Source organism: Colletotrichum costaricense (assembly GCF_030867565.1).
Source record: "Colletotrichum costaricense strain IMI 309622 chromosome Unknown Scaffold_16.1, whole genome shotgun sequence".
Taxonomy (NCBI): domain Eukaryota; kingdom Fungi; phylum Ascomycota; class Sordariomycetes; order Glomerellales; family Glomerellaceae; genus Colletotrichum; species Colletotrichum costaricense.
The window spans coordinates 840915-853016 of NW_026848245.1; the positions used below are offsets into that span (position 1 = coordinate 840915).

At 54.8% G+C, this 12102-nt stretch overlaps 5 protein-coding genes across 5 annotated transcripts; 2 read left to right on the plus strand and 3 right to left on the minus strand.

Moving 5' to 3' along the window:
• Positions 1-2187: 2187 nt before the first annotated feature.
• Positions 2188-2744, plus strand: CCOS01_13076 (uncharacterized protein; the record flags this gene model as incomplete). Its single annotated transcript, XM_060461222.1, has 3 exons — positions 2188-2347; positions 2496-2649; positions 2720-2744. The coding sequence occupies 3 exons, from the start codon at positions 2188-2190 to the stop codon at positions 2742-2744; spliced, it is 339 nt and encodes a 112-aa protein (XP_060308424.1).
• A 521-nt stretch (positions 2745-3265) lies between these two features.
• Positions 3266-4969, minus strand: CCOS01_13077 (uncharacterized protein; the record flags this gene model as incomplete). Its single annotated transcript, XM_060461223.1, has 1 exon — positions 3266-4969. One exon carries the CDS (start codon positions 4967-4969, stop codon positions 3266-3268), a length of 1704 nt encoding a protein of 567 aa, XP_060308425.1.
• Positions 4970-5860: 891 nt separating this feature from the next.
• CCOS01_13078 (uncharacterized protein) lies at positions 5861-7236 on the minus strand (the record flags this gene model as incomplete). Its single annotated transcript, XM_060461224.1, has 2 exons — positions 5861-6187; positions 6250-7236. Coding segments are annotated over 2 exons (1314 nt in total), but the record flags the coding sequence as incomplete, so codon positions are not given.
• Positions 7237-7340: 104 nt separating this feature from the next.
• CCOS01_13079 (uncharacterized protein) lies at positions 7341-8061 on the plus strand (the record flags this gene model as incomplete). The annotated part of the gene is made up of 2 exons (XM_060461225.1): positions 7341-7557; positions 7628-8061. The coding sequence occupies 2 exons, from the start codon at positions 7341-7343 to the stop codon at positions 8059-8061; spliced, it is 651 nt and encodes a 216-aa protein (XP_060308427.1).
• A 458-nt stretch (positions 8062-8519) lies between these two features.
• Positions 8520-10079, minus strand: CCOS01_13080 (3-deoxy-7-phosphoheptulonate synthase; the record flags this gene model as incomplete). Its single annotated transcript, XM_060461226.1, has 3 exons — positions 8520-8836; positions 8888-9667; positions 10028-10079. 3 exons carry the CDS (start codon positions 10077-10079, stop codon positions 8520-8522), a joined length of 1149 nt encoding a protein of 382 aa, XP_060308428.1.
• Positions 10080-12102: the final 2023 nt, after the last annotated feature.

Below are 12102 nucleotides of genomic sequence, written 5' to 3' on the forward strand. Positions count from 1 at the left end.
AAACAGGAACCAGACAGAGAAAGGCAGAGAGGAGGGGTCTGAGTTCAGAGTTCTGGCCCCATGAGGCGATGCCACGAACGGAACGCATCGGTCCTTGCCGCAGGCCACGGCCTCCGTTCCCCGCCAATACTTCTGTTTTGGTGTTCTTCTCAAGACTCTGATAGGTCGGACCTGCTTCTGCTGGGGGGCCAAAGAATCCAATGGGCAGAAAAAAGAGTGGTACCAGGGAAAACCTCATGCCACATGAATGGACGACATGTTCAGAACCCGCGACGCGATGCCTCCACCCTCTGTTCTCCGTGAGCTAGAGAAGCAAGTAACGGGAACCAAGAGGAAGCTTGGTAGCTCTTTCTGTCTCTGTTTTTGTTACAGTGGTGAGAACAAGAGAGGCAGGCCTCTAAGGTCTCATGTCTGGAGCTATTCCAGCGTCATGCTTTCAAGTCTGAAGCATCAAGAGACTACCTACCGGTACTCACCTTCTGCAGCTCTTACGGAGTGGACTTTAGGTAGGTCTCAGATGACAAGCTCTATTCATTGACTTCTCCACTTCCTTCTGTAGCCCAATTGTCTTCAGGAACAGGGGTAGGAGCTCTGTAGCGCGTTAGTCGTGGCGTGCCGAAGCCGACTTTATGCTTGATTCTGGCCTTTTGTTTACTTTCACTTCACTTCACTCCCCAGAATTACTCCTCCCACCTACCTCGATTCCCAAATACGCGGGCCTCCAGAGAGGGAGAGGCAACCCACGGATCATGGCAAGTCGCCAAGAACCTCACGCCTCTCGTCTTCAGCCGAAGCAAGCGCGCGGCTGCCTCCCAATTCTTCTGCCCAGACTCTTCCACACTCACGGGCCATGATGCCACGCCCCAAGCTTCAAAGCAGCCTATGTTTCCTTCCCTTTCCCATTCCTGTGTTTATAGAGCAAGACCACAGTGAACCCCAATGTTGTCCTCCTTCCTACAGGCCAAGAGACAAAAGGCAGGCCGCGTCATCCAACACACCAGAGAAACCTCTCGTGGCCTCTCAGTCGTCCCTGGCTCCCCCGTATCCAAACGTGTCCCAGTTTGTCCCAGTCGCACCCTGCATGAGAGGCGTGTCCCCTCATGTACGCCAAGCGGCCCCCATCGCGAGCCCTCGGCACCCTTGTGCCGGCGGGGTCGAATGGCAAGAAGAAGAAGGGCATCAATAGACTCGAGGCATGGCGTGGGGAGTGCATTAGAGGCATTGAGTAGCTACCTACCTTAGTCTACCAAAGGTGCCAAAAGTAGCTCCTATTACGCCGTGGACTTACTAGGCACTCAATGCCGTACAGCCATACGAAATATCCATAACCCGGCATCGCCGTGACGTGAAATGGGAACCAGAGCAGAGCTACCCCTCCATCCATCCCACTTAAGCTCCCACCCCGCCGCCCCTCCATCGCCTAGCCTCACCCTCGCCTCGTCTGGCCCCCTGTCCAACCAACCAGCTCTCCTGGAAGCTCCCATGCCTGCCCCCTCTTCCCTGTCAGCGGAGGAGGCTCTTGGCTCCATGAGCTACGTAGCAAGAATAGCCAGCACCGTGACACCACCTCCCATGGAAACCAGAGGTCACAGGTTACGACATGCTAGGCACAGAAACGAACCGAAGCTATGGGAAGTGAGCAATCCGGATCCAACTGGTTCATGGGCGTGAAGCTAGCTTCTCCCTATAGGGCCAGAGTGGCAGGGCCAAGGATGAGCCCAGATATTGCCAATGGCTGAGGGATTCAGCTCTAGGCTCATGGACGAGAACATGAAGCTTCCCTGAGGTTCCCTGAGGTAGAAGCAGGGCGTGGACAGCGATCCCGGCCAAGCTTCCATCGCCAATGGAAACCCGCTCTCCTCGTCTCAAGACCGCCGTTTCCCACCTCCACGTGTCTGCAACAGACGACAAAGTACCCAGTGAATACAATGGAGGCCTCTCTCTTCCACAGTTTCACCCCCCCTTGCCCCTCCCGAGCTTCCTGCCTGTTCTCCAGCTTGATGTGAATAAGGTTCCAGCCACAAGCAGCTGCCCCGTCACTCCTACCCTCGTCATCCTCCGTCCTGACGACATTCAACATCTATATAAAGCTTTCCCATCCCCCACTCACCCGCAGCTCTTCTTCTTCCCTCTGAATAAACTCAATTCATCTCCCAAAACAACCTTCACAAACAAACATCAGCCAAAATGTCCAACTTCCACCACTCCGCCCAGGACACCCGCGTCGACGACGGCCACATCCTCCGCGCCCGTCTCCAGAACGGCAACGGCGACTTCGTCGACGCCGAGTGCAACCTCAACGACTGCCTCGGCAACGACAACGGCCGTTTCGACTGGGGTGGCCGCGGTATGTCTAAATCCTCCTCCTCTCCTTCATCCTTTCGCACTTCCATACACACTCTATATCTCACTGGAGAAACCCGGGCTGCCTCCCTTGACCAGTATCTCCTTCCATGATACGAATCAGCAGATTCACTAACGTATTCCTTTCCTAGGCTTCGCTGATTCCGCCGAGAGCATCCGCTTCGAGTTCGAGGGCGACCAGCCCATCCTCCGCGCCCGCCTCTTCAACGTTGAGGGCCAGGCCATTGACGCCGACGTGAACCTGTGCGAGCGCCTGTCCAACAACGACGGCAACTTCCACTTTGAGTGTACGTCTTCCACACATTACTCTCATTCTCTCTTTAAGAAAATACGCATCTAACAACCCCTTCTACAGAAACAATTCACAAACGAAAACTTGATAGGACGGGAGCGAGGAAGATGGAATGATTGAATGGCATGAAGCGTTTTTGCTTACGCGTGATGGAACGGGGAATGGAAATTCTTCCTATTCTATACCGAACTAGAGTTCGGTCACGCATGACTTGAGTAGCTGAGAATTGAGCTGCTTGCCCTTTTCAGGGCTGAATGAAGCTTTCAGTGTTGCTGATGTGAGGAAACATGACTACTTGTATGACATTTCACATTTGATGTTGGCGCTTGTTGGGTTAAATCTTCGCTCAGCCCTTCCAAAAGGAGTTCTAGTAGGCTAACCATGCATGCCAATCGACTCGATTGTCGTTTCGTAAGATACACCAAAGGGGTATGAGTAATCCTCAAAAAGCAAATCCATCCGATACGAACGCCAAAGCAAACAATTCCCAATAGGATATCCTCCTTAATCCATAATCAAGCTTAGGCCGTATTCCAAACACGGTTGTCGAGAATGTCATATCCCGGTTGTCCACTGTCAGTATCTAAACGGTCGGTCTGCCAACATAGCTCATGCAGTACAACCACTGCCACCACCGTCGCCCCGCTGCCGCTTCGCAGCCTGTTGACTCTGGTCACCTCCTTCCGCATCCTTTTCATCGGCCTTGCGCTTGGTGTCCCGGGGTGACTCCGCTTGATGCCGATTCTCAGAGCCCTTGACAATTTGCTCCATGGCCCTCATCTTGGCGACGAGAGACTCTCTAACCATCTTCGTCGTCTCGCTTTCAACGTCTCGGAGAACAGCGAATCCCATGGAGCGGTACTCTGGGCCGTCAAGCCATCCTCGTATCTTTCCCTCCATCAACTTGGGACAGCTGCGGTAGACTCCTCGGATTGCTTCCAGGAGATTCTGGTTGATAGTCGCCTCAAGCTTCTTCGTCATCGCACTTGTGAGGTTTTGCCCTTGGGTCGTGTTTTCCTGGGTCGAGACCACAACGGGTTGCTTAGCCGTCTTGTGTTCTGCCAGTGGAGCACTTTGCTCTTGAGACTCTGCATTGACTACTAGACTACCGCGTTGCTGGATTTTGCTGGAAGAGGCTTGTGGCGGTGGAGTTGACGGCGTCGACAGTTCGCATCCCTTAGTACCACTCGGTCTTCTGGCCAATGCGCCATGCTGGGGTAGAGAGCCGCTCAAGGAACCACTCGATTCTCGTCGAGTCTGTTGTTCCAAAGTTCGCTGAGCGTGTGTGTGGGCCTGAATAGGAGGCTGCTTCGAGAGCGGGGGTTGGGAACCAGATGGCCCTCCTCTCGAGGGTGTGCTCGTTGCTGATCTCGACTCTGGCCTCGCAAAGGCTATAGCCTTCTCTTGCTGGACGCTACCCCCGCGCTGTCTCTTTGGGATAACAAATCCGTTGACTTTCATTTTCGAATCTGGGTCGCTGGATATCGGATGTACCGTTCGATCTGTGAGGTCCCTGATTGTTCCCTCGGAACACAGTCTTCCAGCAACGTCTGACTCTTGAACCGACAAGGGCTGTTTGCTCGATTGCAAGCCAACGTGCTTGTCCATCGTGGCACTCTTTGCTAATGCCTTTGGCTCAGTTCTGGGGCCTTCAAAAGAGGACGCGCTCGCATGTCGATGCGAGCCGCCTCCATTGCCGGTCAAGGGCGCAACAGCGCTTGTTGGAGTCGTATAAGCAGCTGCAGCCTCGTTCTTCTCTTTGAGGGCCTCCTGCTGAAACAAGAGCTCCGAGAGAGCCGCGAAGTTGCGCGGTTCCTGCAGACCAACTTGCCCGGAAGGGAGTGCCCCTAGATTGTCATTTGTGTGTGCGTCAGCACTGTCCATCTGCCGAGATCCTTTCGGAGGCTCATATTTTCTTTGCTCCTTCGAGAGCGACGGGTCGCAACATTTGCGCGCGTCGAAGCCGGCCTTCCTCGCCAAGTCGACGAGTGTCTGGTGCATGCTCCCATTGTTGAGGATCCTCGACACCTCGCAATCGACAGCGTTGAGTGCATTGATATAGTAATGCTCGTTGGGGTTGCGTGCCGGATACCGAAGTGCAGAGTACATGCGCTTCCAGCATTCTTGGTCCCCAAGGCGAGGAAAAGCCGACAAATCGAAATCCCAGGAGACTGATTTGAGTTCCTTGTCAATTCTTGCAGACTTTTCCGGGTACTGCCTGTACACGGGCAGCTTCTGAGACCTTGCCCAGTGTAGCCACCTCTCCAACCTGATGACCGGGGACCACCCTCTCATGTCTGGAGGTGAAGACATTCTATAGACGGATGAGTCGCCAGCGGAAGGGGCAAAGGATGTTCGGGATGATTTACCTGGAAGGATCCTTGTCATATGCTGACTAGAGGTAAAATATGAAAAAAAGCAAAGGAGAGTTTTGTAGCCTGGCGCAATGTGTTGCGAGGGAAAGGATCTCGGGCAAAGGTACGGCCAGAAATTGTGCGATGAGTGCTTGACGAGAATAGCGCAGGTCTGAATGACTGAAAGTGTTGTAAGAAGAATGGAAGGTAACGAGATACGGTAAGTGGAAAAGGACAGAGACCTGAGAGGGGGAGGAGGCAAGGAGGGCGAAAAGGGTGATGTTTTGGCAAGGCTGAAATATTCAGACGGATGGAGGAAGGTGAAGTAAGTCATCTTTGTGAAAGGAAGGTGAGGTCGATGGGGGAACATCACAGAATAAGCCCTATGCCACGAAACACACCTCTCCCGGTCGAGGTCCGTCTGTTTGTTGGCCGTATGTATTTGCTCTGCACGTATCCGCATAAGAACAATGCAGAACGGTGATGTCTATTGTGAACAAACGGGCCCAAAGGGAGAGACAGAGACTAAGTAGAAACTGCCAACGCCTACTGCTCGTTGTTTATGGATGGGATGTGGAAGAGTCAAATAAATAAAGATATGTTGATGATAGCCCGTTCGAGCATCAATTCCAACATGACTTGAACCTAGCTAGATAGAGGTATTACTGAAGATATTTTCCAACTCAAAAGTGTAGCCAAGATCCAAATATTATCAGAGCAAGAATCATTGATATTCCATATGTTACAAAGAGTACAATATCTGTACAAGTCTCCTCTATACCAGACACATTTCCTTCTCCTTTTGGTCTTCCGCCTTTTCTCATCGACATCACCACTACACCCTCTCTCCTTACGCCTTGCCCTGGATCCATGCCCTCTGCACCGGCTTGGCGAGGTGCTTGTGACCGGTAACGGGCAGGCCTCTCTTCTTGAGCTCCGCCTCGATGACCTTCCAGCGGCCGACCTCGGTCTCCTTGTCGATGGGTGTGACGCGGCGGTCGCGGACGCGGACGTTGGGCAGATCGAGCAGCGCGCCCTGCTGGGCAATGGCCTCAGCGACCTTTGTGGGCTTGGGCGGCTTGACGACGGTGGCGATGAGGTCGCCGACCGTGTTGATCTGCGCGAGCTTGGCGTCGTGGACGCGGTGGCCCGTCAGTTGGAAGACGCGCTTGTGGACCTATCGCAGCAAGTGTTAAAATGGTTTCGGCCCCTTTTGCTAGTAAAGGGGGGAAGACTTACAGCAAACTTGAATCGTGCGTCCTCGAGAGAAATGCTCTTCCAGGCTTCGCCCCATGCCTCTACCAAGGCTTTCGCCTCGGCAGCCTCGACAGCGCCCTCTGAGGTCTGCGCCTCCTGAGCTTCCAGCAAAGGCGCGACGACGCCCTCAATCGCCGCAGCGTCACCCTCAAGAGAGACGCTACCATCCTCGCCAATCTTCAGTCCCAGCGCCGTCGCCCTGCTGAAGCCCTCCGCGTCGCCCCTGGCCCACGCAGCCGTCAACCGGCCCTGCACCTCAGCAGAAGACCCAGCAACAGCAAGCGCCTCAACAACAGCCTGCCTCACGCGCGCAGCGCACACATCGGCATCTGTGACGACCTCACCGGCACTCGCGAAGCCAACGTACTCGCTCTCCCTGCCCCAGCGGCCCTCCTGCTCCCACCACCCTTCAAGCCCACCAATCTCCTCGAGCCCATCGATCGTCTTGGCGGGCACGTAGTCTCCTCCCTCGACCTCCTTCTCCGTCGGCGCCCACACGCGCTTATTCTTGATCTGATGCGCGAGCCGGCTCTGGGGCTTCTGGCGGCGCTTCTGCTCGGCCCGCTGCGTCTGCTGGCTATCGGCCTCGAAGGCGGCCAGCTCGGCCTCGGCCTCGGCTAGCTCCTGCGCGATGCGCTGCTGGCGGAGGGCCTGGGAGGATTCGGCGGCGTAGGGGTCTTCGGGTCCGGGGGCGTCGCCGCCTTTCCAGAGGAACTTGCGGACGCGGCTGGGGGTTGCGGGTGTCGTTGAGAGGGCTCGTGATGCTGTTGCTGAGATGGGGAATGTGGCGGGCGCGGCGCAGGTGCATTGGATCGGGGAGGCTGCCAGCAGGCTTGGCTGCCTGAGACGGGGTACACGACGCATTGTGGGCGACAGTGTTGTGATGTGTTGTAGAGGTTGAAGGTTGGTGATATTCCTCTTCCACTCCAGGTACGGGCGAAAGACACAGCACAATGTTCGGTAGGGGGAGCTTCAAAGTCTCCAATTGAACTTTTTTGGATGCTGGGGTTCTGCCGGCGAATCAGAGATAGTGAAGCTTCAGCCACACTTCAGCGAGGGTAGAAGCCACATCTATGTGGGTCGCGTCCCTGATCCGCTCCGGCTGTGGCTCGTGCGTCCGTCACCTCTCTGACGGCGAGCCAAAGACGGCGACAACTTCACCTACCTCCCGCGCCCGTCGCGAGAAACAACCCAGATCCGGTCGGCAGTGGATGCAGCTCGCTACAATGAACCGGATATCAATGATTCTGCTGCTACTATGCGGCTTCGTCGCTCTCGTCAGCGCAAACTGTAAGTCCATCGCAAATGCCAAGTCCTTCTCCCAACACCGAGTACAAAGACATACTAACACCCCTCCAAGCAGCACCAACATTCTGCAAATGCACCTGCTTCAAAAACAGCACCATCGTAGCACTGGGCCCCCAAAAAGCAGACGGCGAACCACCAGGCAACGCTCCTCCCTCTACCCGCGACACCTCCTCCTCCTCGCTCCTCAACAAGCGCGCCGCCTCCTCCTCCTGCTCGCAATGCACAAAGGCCTTTTGCCTCAGCCGCGGCATCGACTTCTGCAGCAAGGCTAAAGACGAAGACGTTCAGACCATGTGCTTCCAGCGCGACAGCAACAAGGACCGCGTCATTGTGTGGGGGTTCCTGCTAGGCACATCGGGTTTGCTGGGGTGGGCTGTGTTTAAGAGGGCGAATGAGCTGCGGGAGGGGAAGAGGGCGGCTGATGCTGCTGCTGCTTCTGGGGGGAGGGGGGATTATAGCCAGCTTTCGCCTGCGAGGCCGAGTTGATACGACTTGATATCTGGCACAAAGGGTACTAGGGTTTAGGAAAGGCGTTTGGGTGGGCGTGATTTGGGTTCAAGTTCATGGGTGAGGCTTATGTAGGAATATCACGGGACGGTACAGCATCAAGCTGTTGGCATCACCAAAGTTAACAAAGTTGAAGGAGACTCCAGAAGCTGTTTTGCGAAGCTATCTATCTCTCCAAATTGTCCTCGGCGCCCTCGAGCAACCCAGGACGCATGTATCATGAACCCATGCAACCGTGACTATAAACCGCATAAAAAATCACTTTTCTTGATTTCCTCCCTGGAGCCTTGAAAAATGCAAATGCTATGCATATGGGGTTGGTCTGTTCCATTTCATCCAATCAAAGCCCCTCCATCCCCCTATTTTTCTTTTGGGTGTTTCCTCTCTTTGCTCACAAAATCACAAACTAGTCATTTTTACTAGACGTGACGATTGCTTTACTCCTCCTCAAGGTGGGTAACCTTGTGCGAGTCCTCGTTGCCGTTGGCCGAACCGGCGTTGCGCTCGCGGCGGGCGCGAACGGCGGAGGCGAGGCCCTCGAGGACGTCGACGGTGGAGTCCCAGTCGATACAGGCGTCGGTGATGGAGACGCCCTTCTTGAGGGCGGCGGGGCCCTCGGCGGGCACCTTTTGGTTGCCCTCGTTGATGTTGGACTCGATCATGACGCCGATGATGGACTTTTCGCCCTCGCGGAGCTGGTCGCCGATGACGGCGGCGACCTTGGGCTGGTTGCGATGGTCCTTGTTGGAGTTGCCTGTGGTGTGTTAGGTCTTGAAGTGCTTGTAAGTTAGGACGGGGGACATACCGTGGGAGCAGTCAATCATGATGGCCTGCTTCTGGCCCTTCTTGGTGAGCGTGTCCTTTGCCTTTTGAACATTCTCCTTGTCAAAGTTGGGGCCGTGGGAGCCGCCGCGGAGGATGACGAAGCCGTGCTCGTTGCCCTTTGTGCGGGTGATGGCGGCGAGGCCCTGCTTGGTGACACCCATGAAGTGGTGCTTCGCAGCCGCGGCACCAATGGCGTCGATGGCGACGCCAAGGTTGCCGTCGGTGCCGTTCTTGAAGCCGACGGGGAAGGACAGGCCGGAGGCGAGCTCGCGGTGGAGCTGGGATTCCGTGGTGCGGGCGCCGATGGCACCAACCGAGATGAAATCGGCGAGGAACTGGGGGGAGATTGTGTCGAGCATCTCGCTGGCGATGGGCATGCCGGCAGTCGTAAGATCGCTGAAGAGCTGGCGGGAGATGCGCAGGCCCTTGTTGATCTTGAAGGTGGAGTCGATGTCCGGGTCGTTGATGAGGCCCTTCCAGCCGACGGTGGTGCGCGGCTTCTCGAGGTAGGCGCGCATGATGACGCAGAGGTCGGAGGAGAGCTTCGCGGCGAGGGCCTTGAGGCGGGCGCAGTACTCGATTGCTGTGGCTGGGTCGTGGAGGGAGCAGGGGCCGATGATGACGAGGAGACGGTCGTCTTTGCCCATGATGATGTCGACGGCCTCATTGCGGCCGCGGACGACGGTTTGGAGGGCGGCGTCGGTCATGGGGATCTCGGAGGAGAGAAGGGCGGGAGGGATCAGGGGATCCTGTCCCAGGACTGAGGGTGCGTTAGTCGTTGGTTGAGCATTGTGGTGATGGCTGTCGGTTCAAAGGGGTGGTGGTGCTGGTGGTGTTGTGGGCGAGTCGAGTGAGATGAGTGAGGTATGATATGAAGGTGTTTGGTGAGAATGATAGTGAGTGAACCGGGTGGTAGAATGAGATTGAATGTCGAATTGTTTGACAACGAGTTTGCGTAAAGTCTCGATGTGAATGAAGACGGCAGCTTGAGATGAACAGCTTGTGTGGGGCAGAGCGGTAGGGGGGGGGGGGTCCATGAGTGAGATTTCCCAAGATGGGTGGGCTCATTCATCCACCTTGTGTTGGAGAGATAGACGAAGAGAAAAAAAAAGTGACTCACTTCTCACGTCGTCAGCCGCGAGGGGCTCATGCTCAAGGTCGAGACCAGGCATTTTGGCTATGTGTTGATGGGTTTGGGGTATCTTGAAAACTGCAAAATTGAAAGAATGTTAGTCAGTGACATTGTTTCTCTCATCTTGAAGCACTGCTAGAACGATTGGACCCCTCCTCCATCGTCACCGCTGGTGGTTGTGGTGTATGGTGGATGCTGCCCATCGTGAGATTGACCGCGAAAACCACCCACCAACCCCGAAACGGTTCCCCAGATTGAACGAAGAGGTCGATCTCCCGCCGCGTAACGGCAGTGGCATAAAGCCAATCAAGGGTAGGGAAATAAGCTTACACTGGTATTAACAACGGAAAGGAAGAGCGGACGAACAGCCGGTCGCCTATTGGATCTGACGGGGTATCGTGTGGTGAATTCGTTGCTTGAGCCGTCGTTGACCGAGCCTGGAGGAGTGGGAGGATGAATGTTCGTCCACAGGGGAAGGGGAGCGTCCGGTAGTGGCCTTTTTTGGGGGGGTGTTGGTCGAAGACTGTGGTGGGCGGTGACTCAGAGAGTGGGTTCGTTTTTTTTTTTTTTTGTTCAGGTAGAAAATTCAAAAAATAAATGATGAAGCCACTTGAAAAACACTGTTTTCCCCCCGTCCCTTTGTGTGTGTCACTGGTCACTGTGTTTGTGTGGTTTGTGACTGGCGGCGGCGGACGCGGAGCCCTCTGCTTCTTTCGGAGGCAATCCCGCCGGAAAGAGGTCCCAAGGTATCTTGCCTCCTTTTCTTTGGCCAGGAGGTACCTAACTAGGACAATATCATGCTCAACTTGCGTTGAAATGCGCTGTTGGCGCTTCTTGTCCCACGTGTGTCTAGTCTCTTTCTGTCTGGATAATTCTTCACTTCCATCATATGGCGGGGTATCTACTGTGTAACTCTTCTCTTTGCGAGTCACTTTCTGCTATCTTCGTCGTTCCAAAGTAAGGTTGTCCGCACAAATTCTGGGTCCATCGACGTCACAGATCCAGTCATCTCATTCTCGACTGACCAGAATTTACCCACGGAATCATCGGCGGAGTGGGTGACGGCGATACGCGACGGTGACGCAGTGAAGAAGACCATGCTATGCTAAACAGTGGGCAAGAGTCAGGAAGCGCCGATGGCGGGGCAGAAAAAAAATCTTGGAGGGGTATCTGAGTGGGCAGATGCAGGCACCAGCACCAGCATACAGCGGAAATATTCTTCCTCTCTTCCCCTTCACCGCTCACAACTCTCCCTCCTGCTTACGATGGCTCCCTCAAGAACTATACAAAAACCCAGATAGTCACATCGAGTCTAATCATGTCAGACGAGAGAAAGAATTGTGTTACATGTGCTTCCTGACGTTGGAGGCCTTGAACAGAGATGAGACGCCGTTAGCGTTAAACGCCCCTCTTTCTTTCTTTCGTAGGAAAAAAAAAACGAATAGAAAAGAAAGAGTTTGTGTGAGAAATTGACAACATCTCATTGGCCAATTCCCTCGCGGTCTCACCGAAGCCTCACCTCGGTTTGTGGGGTACCGATGCCGGCACTGAACGAAGGTGACCTAAGGTGAGCGTTCCAGGTGCGTCCGCCTGGCGCCGTTACATCCTCCAGCCCCCCGCGGCCCCGACCCGCCTCACAACGAGGCCGGCGAATCCACTTTCAACCTCCTGCGGGAGGGACAACTAAAGGACAAGGCTGAAAATGGGACCATGGCTTGATACACGCTGTTCTCCGCTGTCGTCTTTCAACTTGCAACGAGAATGCCATGTAACAGCTCCGTGAACGAGGCTTTGGTTGACCGCAAATAGAGGTGAAACCCACACGCCGTTGGCCCCGGCTCTCTGACGAGACCTTGGAGAGATCGACGTTGGTTCTGGTCACGTTTCGCGGATCATAGTCTTGGCCTTGTTCAAAATAGATTTCCTTCTAGGATGGGTATCATCATATGCTGGTTTCCGTCAGAATAGGAACTGGTCTAGCCTTCGAGTATAAGTAGGTATACAAATGGCGAGGACAAAAGAACGAGGCTGAAAGATGTGGTGAAGTGATGTTTGGCAACCAT